This window comes from Protopterus annectens, chromosome 8.part0 (genome assembly GCF_019279795.1).
Source record: "Protopterus annectens isolate FY-2018-M chromosome 8.part0, PAN1.0, whole genome shotgun sequence".
NCBI lineage: Eukaryota > Metazoa > Chordata > Ceratodontiformes > Protopteridae > Protopterus > Protopterus annectens.
In genome coordinates, this window is record NC_056741.1 from 1,976,968,266 (window position 1) to 1,976,988,722 (window position 20,457).

Here is a 20,457-nt window from a genome sequence, read left to right on the forward strand (position 1 = left end):
GTGAGAGAGAAAACAACAAGAAGTGGTATCTTTAGATGAGGGTAGGAGTAAATTCCATATAAAATGGATATTTTGGGATCAATACATGCAAGAAAATGATTGAGGAAAATGATTGAGGAGGAATAAAGTTTGAGAAGGCAGGAATTGTATTATTTATATAATGCTGGATTGATTATATTGTATAGAACAATATATGTGATGCATGATTGTAAATGTACACTTGTTAATATAGTTTGATTTATTAATATATCAATATGTGGTGTATAAGATTTCCTGTGTCACAAGTAACAGTTTGATAAAGTTGTCGTTTAAAAAAAATACTAACACAGTAGCTTGGTCTTGCACATTGAAAGTAATGAAAGGAAGTGTGATGAGGGTACTTGTACAGTATTGCGGATGGAAACTAACTCATTCACAGCAACTTTGCAATGTTACATTCCACACATCGTGCCCTTAAATTCCTGAGCATTTTCATTAAAAAGTATAAACAGAGTAAATATGGGTATGTTAAATGCTGGACGGCGACGTTCAGTAAAAGCTCTCCTTTACAACTGTGCTAGTACAATCAGTCATTACAACAGTACAGTTTTATTATTATTATGTAAAAAAATCAGACACCTGTTTTTCTTAAATTTTCACATATGTTGGAAGACACTCAGTCTAGATGCATAATATTAGCAGTTATGTTTAGTCAGGCTTTCACTCTCTAATGAGTTGAAAGATAATCTGATTGGACAGCTCAATGGATCTATTGTATAGAAACTGATCTGTTTACCAGCCAAATGTGTAGTGGCCAAGTTATATGACTGGTAAAAACAACATCTGAACTGGGTGGCCCCCTCTTTAGGGGGCTGTTATATTTATTTTTTTGGTAAACATTCCTTTATTGGCTTGTTTAGGCAGCATAAGGCTGTAGGACAGACATTTGCTGCTTATATCCAGCCATTTTTAACACTTGTGCTCTTGTCACTGCTACTTATGGAAAACTTAAGATGTAGATTTCTGGCATATTGGAATATGTCATCCAGACAGCTTTGTGAAAGTAGGGTACCTCAATCATTTAGTATACAGTAGTCCGACTCACGACTGTACATTTAATATTGTTAACTTGGCAACCATATTTTTTCATACTTCATCTGTAAGTGTTCTCTGTTAGATGTTTGTGAAAATATTTTGTAAGATGAGAAATAGCAATTGTGTTTTATTCTTTTCTCGTACAGTACAAGAGAACAACGATTATTCTAGTGAAGAACATAGTGATGAGGAGGATGTTGGAATTGGGTACCATGGTGGAAGAACCTGGCACAAATACCAAGAGGATGCCCTTCGAGAGTTTGACTATGATGAGCCTGGTGGCTTTGATTCAGACTGACAATAACATAATTGGCAAAATAGAGACTTGGTATTTACTGACTTATGAAGGCACTGTATCTGCTCATTCCAGTTGACAACAGGATGACTGACTATTACATTTTCATAAATTTCCTGTTTCGGACTTTCTGTTGAATGTCGAGAGAGGTCATCTGTTGTACAGATACTGTGCTAAACTGTTGCACCACGTTACCTCAGAATTGTGTGTGTGTGTGTGTGTGTGTGTGTGTGTTTGATTCTGCAGTATTGTTATTCTCACTAGATATTCTGTATTTATTTCCTTGAAGTCAGTGAACAACTCGGACACTTAACTGCCATTTTTCTAATTTGCTTCTAACACTTGCCTGCTGCTTATATTTATAGTATTATTAATGACACTCTGAGTACTTTGAAAATGTGTTTCATTTGTCTTTTTGATTATTTGGAGCAACTTTTTATCTTTGTGTAAATAGTTTGTATGAGACAGCATTGATACTTGTTTTAGAAAAAACAAATCCCAACATGACTCTGCATTGCAATTATCTGCCAAGTTACAGAAGGCCAAAGAAGGGGAAATAAGTATGTAAAGGCATGATATAAAATCCATTCAGTTTGTTGTAGGGTCCATAAACTTAAGCCACTTCTAGGCCATTTGCCTCTCCAGCCATGGAATAGTAAATGTAGGTCCAGTGTGACCAAAAACCCAGTAAGTGTGGGAAGGTTAATGGATTTATCCTTTCACTGGGAAACCTTTTCTGGGGAGAATAAGAATTGTGCCCAAGTTAGTCTTACAAATATGCTGTAGAGCCATTTTACATGACAATGTCATTGGGTTTAGGAGGGTTAGGCGGTAGTATCCATGGACTTAATTCTGGCTCTCTTGACAGTTTTCAGCCTATGACTGCCACAAGGAGAGTTTGTGGGAGCCCAGAGACCAGCAGGGTTGTGGATTTTGGAAGCTGTAGAAAGATTTTGCTACTGCTCATCTTCCAGATTCCTTGCATTCATTTTTCTGACTCTTTATTAGAGTAATGGATGGAATCCTCCTTCAAATCTTTGTACTAGCTTCTCTCCATAGCAGCCACCCGGCCAGCATCCAAGATGGCTCGTAGCTTCACACTTTGCTTAGGTAGAGTGTAACAGTTGAAGTTGTGTCACTTACATTGAGATTGAGTTTTGTTTTCTCAGCTTCGTTGCAATGAAATTGAATTTTTTTTCTCAGCTTCAAACAGGGAACCTTCCTCTGAAACAGTAGGATCAACAGTGCATGAATGGCAAAAAAGAAATGGTAAGCATGAAGCTAAAAGCATCATCCTAAGTGACCTTAGTTGTAGCACGGAATGTACCAACACATTGATTTGTCCCATGTGTGGGATCTAGAGCTTAAAGAACTATGTTGAGAGGGCTGTAAAAAGAAAACTCCAGATGTTATCAACAACATATGACCCCTCAACTGAGGATCTGCCAGTTCTGAGCTAAGTAGTTTAAGCAGAGTCCATCACAGCTTTTTACTACTACCTAGTTCATATTTAAAAATAATTCCAAATATTCTTGTTATTTTACTATACCACAGCTTTATGTGCATAGACCGTTCTATTTTTAAGTGCAAAAATAGTACACTGTGTATATCAGACATCAATATCTCTTCAAATGTATGTACCCCAATGAGTAGCAAATGGGCAAAAATTACAAGTGGCATAATTAGTGAGTTTCATAAACAGCTGAGGCTGCTGTGTAGACTAAGCTAACACCTCATTGCTGTGACTTGTTTGTACGTGGCCAAAACTGACATACAGTCCTTGATATTTTTTTTCTGGTATTTTGAACATATACTTCTGCCAGCCATTAAACCACCACCATTGATGCTGTCACCCATGGGTTTCCCATTATAAGGCAAGATTATGACCATGACATGACTAGTTGGTGATTAGAGGAGTTTGCTTTTGTGTCCTGTATTTCCCTCTGAGCATGCTTACTGATGTCCAAGGTTGAAGCATGCAGTGTGTCATCACAAGGGTACAGTTCTAGAAGTGATGTAACCCCTCAAAAGCTCCATCTCCCTTTCAGCAAGCACTTCTGTATGACATTTTTATAAGAGGTAAGTAGGAGGTGCCTTATCACTTTCCTTCTATGTTCTCTCCTTTCCATACCAGTTCCTCAAGTACCAGGTCTCTAATTAGACCTAGATTACATAATACATAATCAAGGCCTTGTACTTACAGAGCCCAGACATGGCTTACTTTCCCATTCTTTAAATGGAGTCATTTTCACTGACTAAAAAAATGACTGTGACAAATTGAGATGACATATTACACAGCAGTACTTAACTGGGGTGCACATGTACATATCTTTGAGGGTTACTTTGTGATACACTCTACCCTGGATTGATTTACATTAAAATTTGAAGTTTGTATTAATTTAGCTCAGGAGTCTCCTACTGAAGTAACCACTTGTGCTGTGTGAGTACTGTCAAACTTAGGCAAGGGCCAAAATCTCTAAGACAAAGAGAAACACAGGCAGTGTGGCTGGAAAGGTAGTCTGTTCACTTTTCTGTAATTATGCAGGTTTGAGGGCTGCTTGAGGTTCAAGGGCCACGAGTCTGAGACCACTGATTTAGCTGATGGCAGCTACTAAGCTGTTTGCTGGAGCACTGTAAACACCATGCTGATAGGCATCCCTGACTGGTAAACATCTAATGACAGTCCTCAGGATAATTGCAGAACCTGTGAAAGGGTAGTCAGAGGTATTGCCTTGAATTTTATTGTTTTGTTTTTATTAACTAGGTAGATGACAGATCCAAATTGATCCTTTTCTGCAATTCTATGCATACTCAAGTGGTGTATTTCTTGTTGCAAAATTAAGCCTAAAGCCCTATTTTTTTTTATCTTAGTCTGATATGTGCCTGTCTGTCTGGCAGTTGGCGCAGAGGGTTAAGGCTGTATGCTGTAATTCCAGTGGTTTATAGGTTTGATTTCTCAGCCCTCATATGCCTACTATGTGACCCCTTCAGCAAGTCATTTCACCAGACATTTCTTCCAGGTTGCCTCCGAAGGATTGTGAGTCCAGTGGGCCTACCTAGTTAACAAATGGTATTACTATTATTACTTTCTATGCCATTATCTAAGCCTTTAGAATATTTGCACATCCTACACTTCTGCATCTCCTCTTTTTAACTATTAAGTCTCTTAGCTATGATTTTTCCCTTTTTTTCCCTACTAAGGGGCAGCAGTTCATGTTATTTTGGTTCCATCTCCCACCTCTTCTTCCTCCTTCACCAATTTTATCTGCAGATGTCTACCGCAGCTCCTCAGCTTGCTGTCTTTATAATGCACAAACTGTGCATGCATACTCTTCTTGTCAATTACACTCTGTGTTAAACCATAGTACTTATTAAGGGTAGTGTGAATTCATGTCTTTGTTACCTTAATGTCATTATGTTTTTATATTTTTTCTGAGTGAAATGATGTATTTTATCTTTGTTAATACTTGTTGGGACTGTACTGATGTGTTTCCCTTGAAAAAGAGCAATGAGCATTTATGGTTTCAACCAGACAACAAAGTGCAAACAAATAATTCAGCAGTCCTATATAGTGTGATGATACTGAGATTATAGCCAAGGATAACATCAAAAATCTCAGCAATGTCTCCCAATAATGGTTGTAACAGTGCTTACTATTAAGTATTTTTTCCTTCCATATCCAGGGTGAACATTTCATTTGCCATGTAGAACATGATTTTTTTTATTCCTGCCACACTTTGAGTATCTAGCCAATCTTAATGTCTTGGTAACCTGCTTGATCTGTGTATTCTTCTTTCCAACAGGGGAAATAGCCTGCTAGCAGCCACACATTACTGGATAACTAGGACAAGAGTCTCTGGCATCATTGCACTGTCATTTATAACTGGAGAGGACATTTTTAACTTGCTGCTAATTGTCAGGCTGCTGAAGTGCATTGAGTGCACATTGCTGACAAATACTAGCCCGTGCCCATGCGTACCAGTTTATTTTTGGTCAGATTGTTCTCACTAGAGTGGACCTATGGTGGGTGTTTATACACACCGTTGAAAATTTGACCAGGATTCTGTAGAAAGTAAGTGAAATGTTTCTTTTCCAGTTTGTAGATGGCACAGTGCAGTAAAAGCACGCTATAGTTGCTGTTTCACAGCATGAGAAGGTTGAAGGGTAAAAATACAGATTTCAGTATGACAAGTTTTCCATATTTGTTTTTATGGTCTGACAGGCTGAAAGACTTTTATTGTTGATCTTTACAACCTGTTTGCCATCATAAAAGCATCTGTTATGAGTTGGTATTTTTCATTGTAGTTTATTAGTACTGTAAATGAGGTGCTTAACTTCATGGCGAGTGGCAATTTATTCCAGTGCCTTGGTAATTATTGGCTAATTAGTTTGTTAATGTTAAGTAGTAGATTATTGTTGGATCCTTTATCTTACATTCTAGGTACAAGTCTTTAATGTTTACATGCTAGGCACAAGTCCCATGTAAGTGGTCTGTAGGCTGCAAAGACTACTTTAGCCTGTTAATGTAGTTCTTCTCTCTCTCCTGTTGTCTTTAAATTTGTTAGAACTTGATCATGTTGTCAGATGTTTTGCTTTTATGCTTAGAATGTGACAGTTTAATCTGAGAGGAATGTAATGGTTTCCTATGATCTTCTGGTTGTACCTTTGAATATATGTTGCACTAGAGTGCCCATTTCTGGCTCTGAAACACATGATCACTTGTACTCTCAAGTTAAGCTGCATATCAGAATTGCAAGTCTGCATTCTTGGAGTCCTGCCAGTTTTAGAAAAAGAAAGTGAACAGCAGCTTTAAGAAAAAACAGCAAATTCGGAAACTTTTAATGCCTTTTTTTTTATATATATATATATATATATATATTAAGTCAGAGGAGCAATCCCCCACAGTCCCAAATCCCTGCTACATAATTATGTATGTTAACTCTGGGTGTGCAGTACCTCAAAATAGGAAGATTGTGACTTGGTATATATTCCCTACATTTGCAATTTCAGTTCTGCTGAACTGAGAATTGTCATTATAGTCGTTATTTCAATAAACACCCGTTAAATTGTTGATTGAAATGAAGTGCCTGATAAAGGTGGTAGAATGCACTTTGTGGGACAGGTGAAGAAATGAGGACATAAGAGCAAAAGCCAAAGTAGCTCAAATTGCAGAAAAGATCAGAGAGAACAGATTACAGTGGTTTGGACACGTGCAGAAAAGCAGAAGACAATCTGGTGAGGATGATTTGGGACACGCACAAAGAATGTAAGAGGAAGCGAAGACGTCCAGCAACAGAGGTGGTTGGTTTGTGTGAAAAAATAATTTGCAACATTCAGGTAGGAGTGTTGAAGAAGGCAGGAGTGTGGCACTGAATCGAGAGAGTTGGCGATAGTTAACATGATACCCCAACCCCATGTAGAAAAAGGTGGCTGATGATGATCCCTTAAATTATCAGTTGCACTTACATTAATGTATATTGTCCTGTTTGTCTTCACTGTAATTTGTATTTTATAAACATTTTCATACGTCTTGGAGCTGTATTGTCTGGGACGTCTAAATGCACATTCATAGTTGACAAATTTAAATAAATGAATAAAGTTTCCTGTTTGTTTCACAGTCTACTTTTAATGTCTCGCCATTAACTGTGTAATCACAGCTTGCATCTCTTTCCTGAATCTGACAGTACTGTATTTAGTGGCATTGACGGTCTGTTACGATACCATGCATTTATTTTATTTTTTTATTCAGCTTGAAGTATTTTTGCATTCCTTATAGATGTAATACTGCATGTACTTAATTTCGCTATGAGTAGTTCACCACATACAACTGTAGTGGTTCCAGCACTAATCTAGGAGGGATTCCACTTGAAATCTAGTTAGGTTTAGACCATCAACTTTACTGTTCTTGTTTTCCAAGATGTTCACCATTCCCACTGCCTTAGTGGCATTTTGGGTAATCTGTTAAGTTAACCCAGTACTGTCCAGCTTTAAAAAGCTCAGTCTGTCCTCTCTTCTTGCTGCAGCTGATTAACTGAGCATATCATGAGAGGGAAGCCTTCAGCTGTCACAGGAAGTGAGTGTTAAGTTTTTTTTCTGCCATCCAAAGAAGAAAGTCCTCTTAACTCTTCACAGGATCCAGTACTGTTTTTTTTCCAGCCTGCTGCTCAGATAAGCCCCATTTGAAGACTTTCCTTCATTTTATTACTAAATTTATTATTTCTATTTTTGTTTGTTTAAAAGTATATTTAATTTATTTCTGTCAGCACATATAGTAATTACTGTGACAATTTCTGCTTATAGCAGTGATGTAGTGTGATCCTATCTCGCCTACATTCAATACTGATGGGCTCGGTTCCGACTCAGCCGTTCTGACTAGCACGAAGTCTCTCATTGGCTGGGCCAACCCTATATCCCAGGATGCACCACACCCAGATCCCGTTTGCCGCTCTTGGAGTATCAACGTGGTCTCAACTTGGCTGTGGCTAAGTACCCTGTCTGTGAATTTTTCATATCTCTTAGCAGTTTTCTGTAGGAGAATTTGTATTCAAAAGCTATTTTCATAGTTACGTTGCGGTAATTGACATTGTTGTTTGTGTGGGATTGTTTTCTTGTTGTGTGGTGATCCTTCTGTTTGGCGGGCTAGGCCCGTTTTAGTTAGAGGGCCTTTGCCCTATCTTGTGTCCCGGCGTTTAACTTAGAGCCCCCCCCCAGTGTTTAACTTGTTTGACTTGTGTGGTGTATCATGTCTTCCAAAGATAAAGAACATAAGCCATCCGGTTTTAAAAAATGTGCAAGGTGTAGCTATAAGATGTCTTTGACAGATGGTCACGCGATTTGCGTATACTGCCTTGGCGCCAAACACTTGCAAGAATCTTGCAGTGTCTGTCATGCTTTTTCTTCGAGAGTCTTGCAGGAGAGAAAAATAAACTTATGCTGAAGGGTTTAATTAAACTCTCCTTTGAGGAAGCTGTTTCTTCTCCCTCTGAAAAGTCCTGGGCTAAGTCGAAAAAGAAGTCCCCGGCTCCGTCCTCTTCTTCGGAGCCGCCGGAGAAAAGATCTAGGTCGATGTCCCCTTCCTCGGCTCCACTGGTCTCGGAGCCGTTGGCTATGGGGTCTAAAGCTGTGTCTCCTTCCTCGGCTCCATTGGTCTCGGAGCCGCAGGATTCAGGGTCGACAGCAGGGTCCACTGGCTCGGTTCCATTGGTTTCGGAGCCGCAGTTAATACCTTACTTTTCGGAGCCGGCTTCTTCGGTTCCACAGCTTTCGGCACCGAAGGAGGTCTCAGTGCTTCCAGAGCCTACTTTGGCTCCGATCATCTTGGAGCAGATTCGGAGCCATTCTCCTAGTCGTGTCTCGGATCTGATGGGAAAGGTTTCTCGACCCCTTCTGTCTCCTCCAGGTCCTCCAGGTTATCTGATTCGGACGTAAATAGGGTGGTCCAGAGACTCCTACAGTCGCCAGTGTTATCTAAATTATTTTCGGCTCCAGCCCATTCGGCTCCGGAGCCCACCATTGTATTGGTTCCATTTCTTCCTCCTCGAACTTCCTTGGTGTTGTCGGAGTCTGAGTGTGCTGAGTCGAGTGAAGTCCTTGGGTCGGTTCCGAGACCCCCCACCAGTCTTTGGGTTCCGGCCTTGGCTCCAACCTTCTCTATTCCTTCTGCAGGTTTCGGTACTCGGGGGGGGGGGGGTCCTCAGTCCCCCTAGAGGACTGATACCAGATATCAGATATCCGATACTGATATCAGAGGGTGATACATCGGGACCACTGACTTCGGTTCCGAGTCTCCCCCTTGGTGCTTCGGCTAGGGGAACCCCGACTCCGGTCATGGCTTCGGAGATGGGCCCTTCTTCCGATTCGGGGGGACCCGCCTTCGAGGCTATGAGGAGCGCACTGGCCAAGTTCTTGGTGACTTCACCCGAATTGGCTTCTCCCTCCGTGGACACTACAACTAGATTTCTGGCAACCCTCTATCTCTGGACAGTGGTGCTCCAAGGCCTGAGGATACCTCCATGTGTGGTCCCCTGCTTTCTGAAGGCCCTTCAGAGTCCATGCCTGAAGAGCCTCCCAGGAAGAAGCTGTGTAAGAGGAAGCACCTAGACTTCCCAGATGAGTCTCTCACCTCGGACACCGACCTCGATGATGCAGAAGGGTCCCCCAAGTCGTCCTTGAATGATGTCTCGTTCTCCGACATCCTGGAGATCTTGAGACAGCGGGGCGAGTGGCCATCCAAAAACCCTTCTGAGGAGGAGTCGGTCTTCCTCAAGGCCTTCGGAGCCCAGCCTTCCGCCTCTTGGGTGTCTCCACCCTTCGATGAATTGTTGGATCTTATTTGTCAAAGGGTGTGGGAACAGCCTCACTCTGTGGAGCCAGTTCCTAGCCGCCCCAATAAGTTCTTATCTGCACCTCCTGGAAAAGAATTTTTGACCAAGGGAGTACCCATAGGTGGCGTCTGCCACTCAGCAGGACGTGGCAGAGGCTTTTACTTCCATCCATCCTCCTAATAAGGAGTCTAGGAACATGGATAGGTATGGGAAGCGTACCCTGTCTTCAGCGACCTTTACTTTGCGGTCACTGAATTACTTGTGTCATTTTACGCGGTTCCAAAGGGATCTCATTAAAGAGTTGGGAGATACCCTGGCGGGTAACGTGCCTGAGGCATTGACCCAGTCTGTTAATGCCCAGCTGTCTACCCTTTCTTCCATTGTCAACTCATCCATGAGGCTCATATCTTATGCAGCCAAGGGGGAGGGTAGAGCAGCGAGTTCAGGCGTAGCCCTCAGGAGGCAAGCTTGGATGCGCTTGTGTCATTTTGCGGAGGCTTTCAAGTCTTCTTTCACGGATGCCCCTTTCGACGGGTCCTCCGTTTTTGGACCCAAAGTGAAAGACACCCTCATGAGATGTGAGCAGGAGGGTAAGACTTTGTCTGCCGTTGGGGCCCGTTTTTCTCTCCCCACTAGACCTTATCCCAAGGCTCAGAGGGGAGGGAAAATGTGGTTCAGAAAGTCTCTCTTCCCCCGCCCATCAGAGTGAATCCCCCTCCAGAGGCAGAGGAGGGGGGAAATTACTCTGGAAGACGTCACCCCAGAGGTGGCGGAGACCCCCGCAATACAGGAAACCGCAAATCCTTTCGTGGCTCCTCCTTCCAGCATCCCTGAGGGATTACCCGGCTGTGCGTCTCCAGAGCCAGTCGGGGGTCGTTTTTCAGAGCACCTTCAGGCCTGGGAGTCCATCACTCAGGATCGATGGGTGCTTCGAATCATCACTGGAGGTTATACCAGTCCCTTCATCCGTTCTCCCCCACCGTCAAAAAGAATCCCGGATGTTCCACCCAATCAATGGGATCAAGCAGCACTAGAAATCTCAAAGCTGATAAGAAAAGGAGCCATCCAATCAGTCCCCGCAGACCAGATCGGATCAGGAACTTACTCAAGATTATTTTTGGTGCCGAAAAGAACAGGGGACTGAGACCCATTCTGGATCTCAGCCGTTTAAACCGCTTTGTGAAAAAGTCCAAGTTCTGAATGGTCACGTTACAATCCATTCTTCCCTTGCTGGGGAAAGGAGTATGGATGTGCTCCATAGATCTCAAGGATGCCTATTATCATATCAAGATAAACAAGGCCTTCAGGCATCATTTACGCTTCCGGCTGGGAGCCAGTCATTTTCAGTTTCGGGCCCTGCCCTTTGGTCTCACCACAGCCCCCAGGGTGTTTACCAAATGTTTGGCAATGGTGACGGCTCACTTGAGACGTCTAGGATTCCAGGTGTTTCCTTATCTAGACAACTGGCTCCTCACTGCCCCTACCAGGCATCTACTTCTTCAAGCCATGAGAACCACCTTCAAATGGGGACGTCTGTTAGGAATTACCTTCAATTGGGAAAAATCTGTATTGCTGCCATCACAGCGTGTTGCTTTTATCAGCGCAGAGCTAGACTCTGTAGAGATGCGAGCATTCCTACCCTTAGACAGAATAAAGGTGTTACAGGCTCAAGTTATGGCCTTATTGCCCCGCAGGAAAGCTCAAGCCAGAACAGTTCTGCAGTTGCTGGGAACAATGGCGGCTACCATCCTTCTAGTCCCTCTTGCCAGATTGCACATGCGAATACTTCAGTGGCTCCTTTCGGCCCAGTGGTCATATCAGGATCTGCCCTTGTCCCATCCGGTTTTCATTACGGAGAGATGCAGACAAGATCTTCTTTGGTGGCTTCTACCCTCAAATCTGAATCAAGGAAGATCGTTCATCCCCCTGTCCCCCGTTGCCACGGTAACCACGGACTCCTCCCAGATGGGGTGGGGGGGCCATTATCTGGGCAGGACGGTTCAAGGTACTTGGCAAGATCACGAAACTTACTTGCATATCAATGTTCTGATGATGAGAGCAGTGCTTCTAGCGTTGCAGGCACTCCATAGCTTTCTTCCCCAGGGAACTATTGCAATTCTTTCCGACAATATGTCGGTTGTCTGGTATCTGAACAAACAGGGGGGAACCAAGTCCTATCCCCTTTGCAGGGAAGCCATGAGAGTGTGGAACTGGGCTATCGCTTCCCAGTGCTTTCTAGTGGCAACGCACATTCCGGGGAAGTCCAACATGATTGCAGACAGGCTGAGCAGAGCTATTCTGATGCCTCACGAGTGATCCCTGAATGATCGAGTGGCAGCTCAGATATTCTCCAGGTGGGGTCTTCCCTGCTGCGACCTCTTTGCCAGTCCCCTCAATGTGAAGTGCAGAAATTATTTCACTCTAATCCCTCCTCAAGGGGAGCTGCCCAGGGATGCTCTAGTCCACGATTGGCCCTTCGGTCTGCTCTACGCCTTCCCTTCGCTCTCTCTCTTGCCAAGAGTGATTCAGAAGGCAATCTACGCGGGAAGCAGCATGATTTTGATAGCACCACTCTGGCCCCGTCAAGTTTGGTTCCCCTTCCTTCGGAAATATGCGGTGGATGGGCCTTGGATCCTGGACCCAGCTCCAGACCTATTGACTCATCAGTCAGGACAACCTCATCCATCCCTCTGAACTCTCAGACTCACTGCTTGACTACTCCACTTCCTTCCTTAGTCAGACAGCATAACCTTACCCTGGAGGTACTACAGATTCTGTACTCCTCTCATAAGTCGTCTACTAGAAAGATTTACTCTAGTAAATGGAAGAGGTTTGCTATTTGGGCTGAGCAGCGTGACCTTAATCCCCTCACAGCCCCTGTATCAGCGGTGTTGGATTTCTTGGAGACCCTTTTTAGACAGGGTTACGCTGTCTCCACTATAAAGGTCCAATTGGCAGCAATCTCTAATTATCACATAGCTCATGAGCCTTCCCTCATGGGTCATAAACTGTGTAAAGATTTTCTAAAAGGAGCCTGGTTAATTCGCCCTCCGATTTCGCAACCCGTTCTACCATGGGACTTAAATATGATGCTCGGAGCTTTGACGTCTCCTCCCTTCGAACCTGCAGTCACTTGCGAATTAAAATTCTTATCATGGAAGACTGCATTTTTGGTAGCCATTACTTCAGCTAGAAGGGTATCGGAGCTTCAAGCCCTTTCTGTCAAACCTCCTTATTTGATTTTTCACAACGACAGAGTATCTCTAAGACTAAATCCTTCCTTTCTCCCTAAGGTATCTTCTGCATTTTGTCTCCAACAGGCTATTGAGCTACCAGACTTTTTTCCAAAATTCTCTAACAAAGCAGAATACATATTTCACCAGTTGGATGTACATAGACAATTGAGTTTTTATTTAAATAGGACACAACAGGAGAGAAAATCAGACCAGTTGTTTGTGTCCTTTTTGGACAACAGAATTGGCAGATCTGTAACCAAGGCTACTATCGCTAGGTGGATTAGAGATTGCATCTCATTCATTTATGCATTGAAGGGTAGGTATCTCCTTTTTCCAGTGAAGGCGCATTTTACCAGGGCTATGGCAGCTTCAGTGGCCTTTCACGCTAGGCTGTCCATGGATGAGATTTGTGCAGTGGCTACTTGGACTTCTCCACATACCTTTATTTCTCATTATAAATTGGACATGACATCTAGAGGTCGTGCTTCCTTTGGTTCCACAGTGCTCAGGAGTGTTTTCCAGTGAGCCTCCCAGGATTTAGCTGCTAGGGACGCTGTCCCATCAGTATTGAATGTAGGTGAGATAGGATCACACTACATCTCTTAGTTATGTACTTACCATAACGATAGATGTATGTGATCCATCTCGCCTACATTCTTACGTACCCGCCCTCCTTCCCCCTTCCTGTTGGATTTGGAGGAGACAAGTATTGTTTGATTCCCATGAGGATATTATTTTTTCTCTCCTCTTACACTTGTCTCTTGTGTGTTCTGTGGGTGCAAGAATGTGTTGGGGGAAAACTAGATCTGGGGGTCTGGGCATGGTGCATCCTGGGATATAGGGTTGGCCCAGCCAATGAGAGACTTCGTGCTAGTCAGAATGGCCGAGTCAGAGCCGATTTTCGGCTCCGAGCCCATCAGTATTGAATGTAGGCGAGATGGATCACATACATCTATCGTTATGGTAAGTACATAACTAAGAGTTTGGCTTCTTTCTTTGACATATGCTCGTTTGTCCTGTTTGATGTAAACTTTTCAGTATTTCATTCAGATGTGCAGTGGGTATCTGTGCTGTTTAACTAGTGCCTATCTCATGCTATCAGAACTTTGAATTAATTGCACCTGTCTTTACAGTTGTTTGCTTTAATTTTATGTTTTGACAGGACAATATTACAGAATTAGGATTTTTTCAGCATTTACACATTTACTGTATGTTTGACTCTGCTGTGTGTGTGTTTAGTCAATTGTAAAAGAATTCTGAATATACTTCAAACTTTTTTGCGATAACACAGTTTGGTAGAATTTAGTTGTAGGGTACATACTGACTGATTGTGATACATGATCTGGTACTACTGTCAGCTTATTATTCCGGCTGATGTTCTCTTCCCTGACTTAAGAGTCTAACTCTGGTACCCCCTATCAAATCCGGTTGCACCTAAAAAGAAATAAAACAAAATACAAATATGCTTCTGCCTACTGTTAGTGATTCTATTAGGACCACTGGTCAGTCCACAGACCATTTACGTTTTGCCCCATCTCCCTTTAGTGTAGCCACTATGTAATGGGGGCTGTTCCAGTACTTGGCCCTGGTATGGGAGAACCAAATCCTTTAGGTACCGGAGTGGTCCAGGGTAAAAGACCATTTACCAGGTATAATATGTCCCCAGATAATTTATCTTGTAGTGAAGTTAACTAGAAACAGAAAGAAGCTTCATCATAATACAACTGATAATCTTATAACTGTTTTAAGGCTGATATGGTTTCCTAGGCTGTGTGTGTTCTGCAGACAGCTAATCCTGGTGGCTAGAAACCTTTCTGTTTTAGTGATGACGACGGTGATTTCCTAGATCAACAGCATGTTCAGTCCTCCTTACTCTTTAGAAGGTAAACCTGAGCTTAAGTCCATACAAGTGTTCACTTTTCCTAAGATTATTGCTAGTTTTAGTGATGTTTTTGCTTGGGAGCAGTCTGGAACTACCCCAGAGCTAGGTATATGATCTTATAGAGGATGAGATGTTCAGTTCTGTGGCTATTCCCCATCTCTTTCCACCCTTGCAAGATGTTAATATAGCTGCCTGCAAGACACCAGTATCTATTCCTGCAGTCCTTAAAAAGGCTCAGAGAAATATAGGGTCTCCTCTGATATGATGGCTCCTTCTCATTTGTAGTCTGTCTAGCTTTCTGCTTAAAAAAAAAAAAAAACCTTTGCTTCATTTAATCCAACACCCCCCCCCCCCCCGATAAAGGGGAGAAATGGTTAGAGCTTCAGGGCAAAAGAGGGTCATTTTTTCTCATAATTTAGCCTTTAGAATTGTAAGTTATCAAGGATATATGTGGAAATTTATTTTACAGTGTGTGTATGGTTGGACAATTTTGCTACATCTTTTCCTGTAGAGCAGAAGTCTTATATAAATGAAAGTTTTTAATTTGACTCCGTTTTCTCTAATGACTTAAAAGCCAAAATTTTGAATGTACCTTTAAGTTCTGAAGTGGTGTTTAAGCCCTCTGTAGCAATGTGATAAATTCAAATTAATACATCTAGGATGTTTCATGTACCCAAGTTCTCTCCAAACAAGGTGACTTCCTTCAAAGGGCAGAGCAAACGAGCAAACACTCCAGGCAAACAAAAGTCAGGGATCCAAAAGGAAATGACAAGAGGATGATTCTTCAGTAACAGACAAAAGGTGATGCTTTCCAAAAAGGATCAAACTCCTGCAAAAGAATGACTATGCTGAGTCACAGAGAACCCTTTCCCTCTCCTGCCCTTTCTTTTCTCAGGCTCTGTCAGCGTCTCACAGTCTTGTAGCCTGGCTGCAAATAGTCTCAGACGAATGGGTTCTGAGTACGATGTAGAGAGGATACAATTGGCAGTGGATAGAAAATCCTCACCCTTACAGTGCAATTCCCCCACACCCACCAGACCTGACCAGAGTTTTCCTCTAGTGCTGCATCACATGGTAGAAGCAAGAGGTCTTAAAACCAGTGCCTGTGATGCACAAAACTGTTATGGAGTCAGAAAAGGAGCATTCCTGAAGACCTGTTCTAGATTTGTCTTTTCTAAATACCTTTGTAAAAGTTCCTAAATTCAAAATGCTTACCTTATAGTTGGTCCTAGTGTTGCTTTTAGATCACTGTTTCATGGGGATGCAAGATCTCAAGGATGCTTGTATTCCTGTTGCTTCCAGTTTCAGGAAATGTTTGAGATTTGCTGTGCCCTGGCTTACATTATCAGTTTTCTACATCAGCCTTTGGGCTATCTGCTGCACACTGAGGTTTTTTCAGTGTCTGGCCCCAGTGGTTGCTTATTGCAGAACCCCAGATATCCACATTTTTCTTTATTCAGACTTGCTGCCTCAGTGGCAACACCCATCCACCATCCCCTAGATTGTGCACAGTTGAAGTGGGTTTTGAACCTCTTTGATTCAGTTGTTGGATTTGTGTTTTATATGTTATCGTGACTAATTGTGAATTTAGTCTTGCTAAATATTGGTTGCAGGTACTTTCTTATGTGAAAGCAAAAAGGCCTGAGCACTTGCTCCCTGTGACAACTGAAGGCTTCCCTCTTACGTTATACTTGGCCAATCAGCTGTCAAAGTAAGAGAGGAGTGAGTGAGCCTGAGCTTTTGAAAGATGGCCAGTACTGTTACCTTGGCAGATAAATCAAAATGGCACTGAGGCAATGAGAAAGTTGATCTTACAAGTAAGTAGGACTTGCATAGCTGTACTTTCCCTTCAACTAATTGTTCACCTTTTAACCTGTGTAGTTAACTTTGAGTTGAAAAGCTTGTATCTATACTGTCTCTTAGGGACTGTGTCAGATGAATTTTAAAGATCTAAATATGTAGCATATGCTTTTAGTCAGTTATCCAGTACTAGTGTTATTTATTTAAAACTTTTTACCAGATTTAGTTGGGAAACTGCTGCCTTAATGAAACTTAGTATGTCCTTCCGTTCTCATGTTACAGTATTCTCACATATGGGATCCTCCACCTCATGCGACCCGAACATCTGGCTCCTCTACCAAAGCTTAAGTCTGGTTAATGTCAGCTGTGTGGGACGTCACACGCAGGGCCATAAACTGTGGGGCATAAATGCACAGACCTCAGATCTTCTCTTCTGCAGTCGAATGTCTGCTTGCTTGTTCCACTCTGCTCTTGCAAGATGATACAGATAAGTACCCTGTTGGTGAAACTTCTTTTATTTTTGTTATAGGCTTAAGGTGCTGTTGCTTTTTTAATGGCCGATGTCATCTAGGAAGGGAAAATGTAAGTGTGGTCAGCAAATTCCACACAGATTCTCATGAACTCTGCCTTTTCTTCTTATGCCAGTCCCATGACCATACGACCTGTAATATCTGTTAGTTATTTGTCCCTAAGACCCTACGCAGTCATCTGGCAGCCCTTAAATTATTTGTAGAGAACTAACGTCTTAAACGCTTGGCCATAGGAATGGATACTGAACCAGCCATTGAGGTGGTGCCGCCAGAAAAGAAGGCTTGCTACTACTGTGCCTCCGTCTGACAGTCTGCCAGCTACCCATCTTAATGGCTGAGGGATATCCAGAAGAACTGGCAACTTCGGTGGGTACCATGTCGGAAGCCACCTAACATCTTCAGTTGGCACGTCCATGGAGGTGTATGTGATGTCGGCCTCTGCCAAAGTCGAGGGGGGACCGGGCTTGACCAGATGGCTGCCTTCAGTTTCAGAACAGGGCTTCCTGGCCACAGGCTCGACGACTGACTCCTAGGCCTTCAACTTCTAAGTCTCCTTCTTTAAAGAGAAAAAAAACTAGGCATGTGTCCCCCACTGGAAGACCAGCCAGACTGGCAAATTTTCTCCCAGTACCTGGTTCAGGCCTTTATGGCCCTCAGGCCCACAGCCCCATATACTCCTGTTCTGCCTATCCTCAGCCCTAGGCCTGCCTTTGCCAGTTCTATCCCCCTTCCTCAGACTCGGGAGGAAGACTCTTCCTCCTCCTCTTCTGATGAGTTGCTCACTTACACTTCTCAGCTGGCCTGTCCCCTGGAGTATTGTTCTCCAGATGATTCTTTTGGAGGACACTCACCACCTGTAGATATCACCTTTGAGGAGACTATCTCCAAAATGAGAGAATACTTCAAGTGGAATGCCACACAAATGACTGAGTTACAAAAAAGGTACATTGAGCTTCTCCAGATGGAGTCTCCCTCTTCCTCTGCTATTCCCCTATGACTCCAGCTTACCTGGGTGCCTTTGCTTCTGCTTCCAGGACCCCGTTCCCAACTTCCAGCCCCTAAAAGGCCAGACAGGTTCTATAAAGTCTCTAATGATCAAAAGTGCCTCATCAAGCCACCCATGGCATACCTTGTTGTTATTGCAGTGGCACCAGACAACAATCCAGGCAAATTATTTTATTTTTCCCTCCTGCCATCAGAAAAAGACAGTAAAGTGATGGACAGACTGGGAAAAAAGATCTACACTTCCTCCACCCTGGCCTTTAGGGACATTATTTACCAGACACACATGGTAATGTATGCTCTAGATCTAGTCTCCCAGGCAACTACATTGCTCTCTTCCATGCCTGACTCCCCTACAAAGCCCCAGGTTACTTCTAAGCTTTCCTTAGCAGCACAAGTAGCCAGGCATTGTATAAAATGCAGCTATGATGCTGCTGAAGCCTCAGCCAGATCAGCCGCTTCTGCTACTGTATTGCACAGGTACTCCTGGCTCAGACTTCAACCCCTCCCTGATGACTTCAAGAATAAGATCCTGGATGCTCCCTTGGACAAATAAGTTCTGTTGTGGCAAGCAATCTGCTTAACTATTCAAATGTTTTCAGGAAAAAGCAAGGAACTGCAAGACCTGAAGCATTTATTGGTTTCCTCAGTTGCAAAATTCTATAGGAACTGCCTTGCCAAACCCATCTGTGTTAGAGCACCTGCTTCTTCCTCAAAACACAGGAAAGGAGCTAGGAAACCATTGGTCCCCTAGGACTACTTCCTCCCAATTTACCCCCAGGCAGTCCTTTCCAAACAGACTGGACAGTGCGTGACTGCCTACATTCTCTCCACCCTCTCTCCACCTCTCTCACTGTCTCCCCCTATGGCAGCATATTTCCTCAGACCAATGGGTCTTCTCAGTAGTGGAAAAAGGATACTTTATGACCTGGCAGAAAAAAACCCATACCAAAAGGCATACCCCTTCCTCCAAAAAAAAATCAGATCCACCTGATTCCCCAGATCATCCAGGATTTACTATCACAGGGCACCATAGAGAGGGTTCCAAAAGGGAAAGAGGATCAGGGGTTTTACTCCAGGCTCTTCCTGGTCCCAAAAAAGGGAGGGTCCTTGGAGGCCTATACAGGACCTCTCTCCCTGTTAAACCCCTTCCTGCAATTACCTTCTTTCTGCATGCTATCCCTTCAAATACTTCTTCCACTGTTGACACCTGGTACCTTCATGGCCACTTTGGACTTGGAGGCATACCTCCAAATCTCCATAAACTCAGACTTCAGGAGATTTCTGCACTTTGCTGTGCCATCCTCACAGTGTCAATTTACTGCCTTGCCCTGTGGTTTGTCCTACAGCACCAAGGGTCTTCACAAAATGTCTTGCTCCAGCAGTAGCCTACTGCCGAACAAGGGGCATACAGATTTACTCTTACCTGGACAACCTTCTCATCCTAGCAGAAGAGCCAAGTACTCTTCAGGCACACCTGCAATTCGGGGTTTACTTTCAACCTACTGAAGTCCTCCCTCACTCTATCCGAAGACCAGATCTTCTTGGGCTGCAGAATAACAACAGATTTGATGAAGGCCTTCCTCCCACAAGACAAGGTCACATCTCTGACAAACTTCTTCCAAGAGCTTCTTCTCATCACCCACATCTCTGCCAGAGAATGTATCTGTCCTCTGGGCTTCATGGCAGTTACTCTTTCTATGCTGCCCCTTGCCAGGTTGTACATGAGGAAGTTCCAGTGGTACTTGAAAATGTCTGGTCCCAACACAGTCAACCTCTGGATTTTCAGGTGCTCTTCCTTCCCTGCCTGAAGAAAGAGTTGTGGTGGTGGATCTAGCAAATAGGCCAGAACCCAGGCTTCCCTCTACAGCCCACCAAGCCAGTCCAGTTCATGCATAGAGATGCCTCTGGTCAGGAATGGGTAGCCACTATGAACAGTCTCAAGGTGCAGGCTCAGTGGGAGCCCTCCCTCCACAAAAAAATATCAGTGTGAGGTAAATTACTCCTCTCCTCCTAGCTGTAAAGACCTTCCTCCCACCCGTATATCCTGGTTTTCACAGACAACATCACAGTGATGTGGTACATCAACAAGCAGGAAGGACCAGATCTTACTTACTTTGCAGGCTAGCAATAGAAGCATGGGAGTTGGCCAGTCAGTATAATATAACACTGCAGGCAGTCTACATCCCATCACAAGACAGTCACCAGGTGGATGCCCTCAGAAAATCATTCTGTCAACATCACAAATGACTGTTACACAGGGATATTTTCTTAGACATTTTCCACCAATGAAGCACCCTACAGATCTCTTTGC

At 43.3% G+C, this 20,457-nt stretch overlaps 1 protein-coding gene across 1 annotated transcript in view; it reads left to right on the forward strand.

The window, feature by feature from the left end:
• Positions 1 to 6,991, forward strand: part of SLC7A6OS (solute carrier family 7 member 6 opposite strand) — a 481,086-nt gene extending 474,095 nt beyond the window's left edge. Inside the window, exon 5 of the mRNA XM_044081518.1 lies at positions 1,221 to 6,991. Within this exon, the coding sequence (XP_043937453.1) occupies positions 1,221 to 1,372 (152 nt within the window). The 3' untranslated portion in view covers positions 1,373 to 6,991. The remainder of the gene's footprint in view (positions 1 to 1,220) is intronic.
• The last annotated feature ends 13,466 nt before the right edge of the window (positions 6,992 to 20,457 follow it).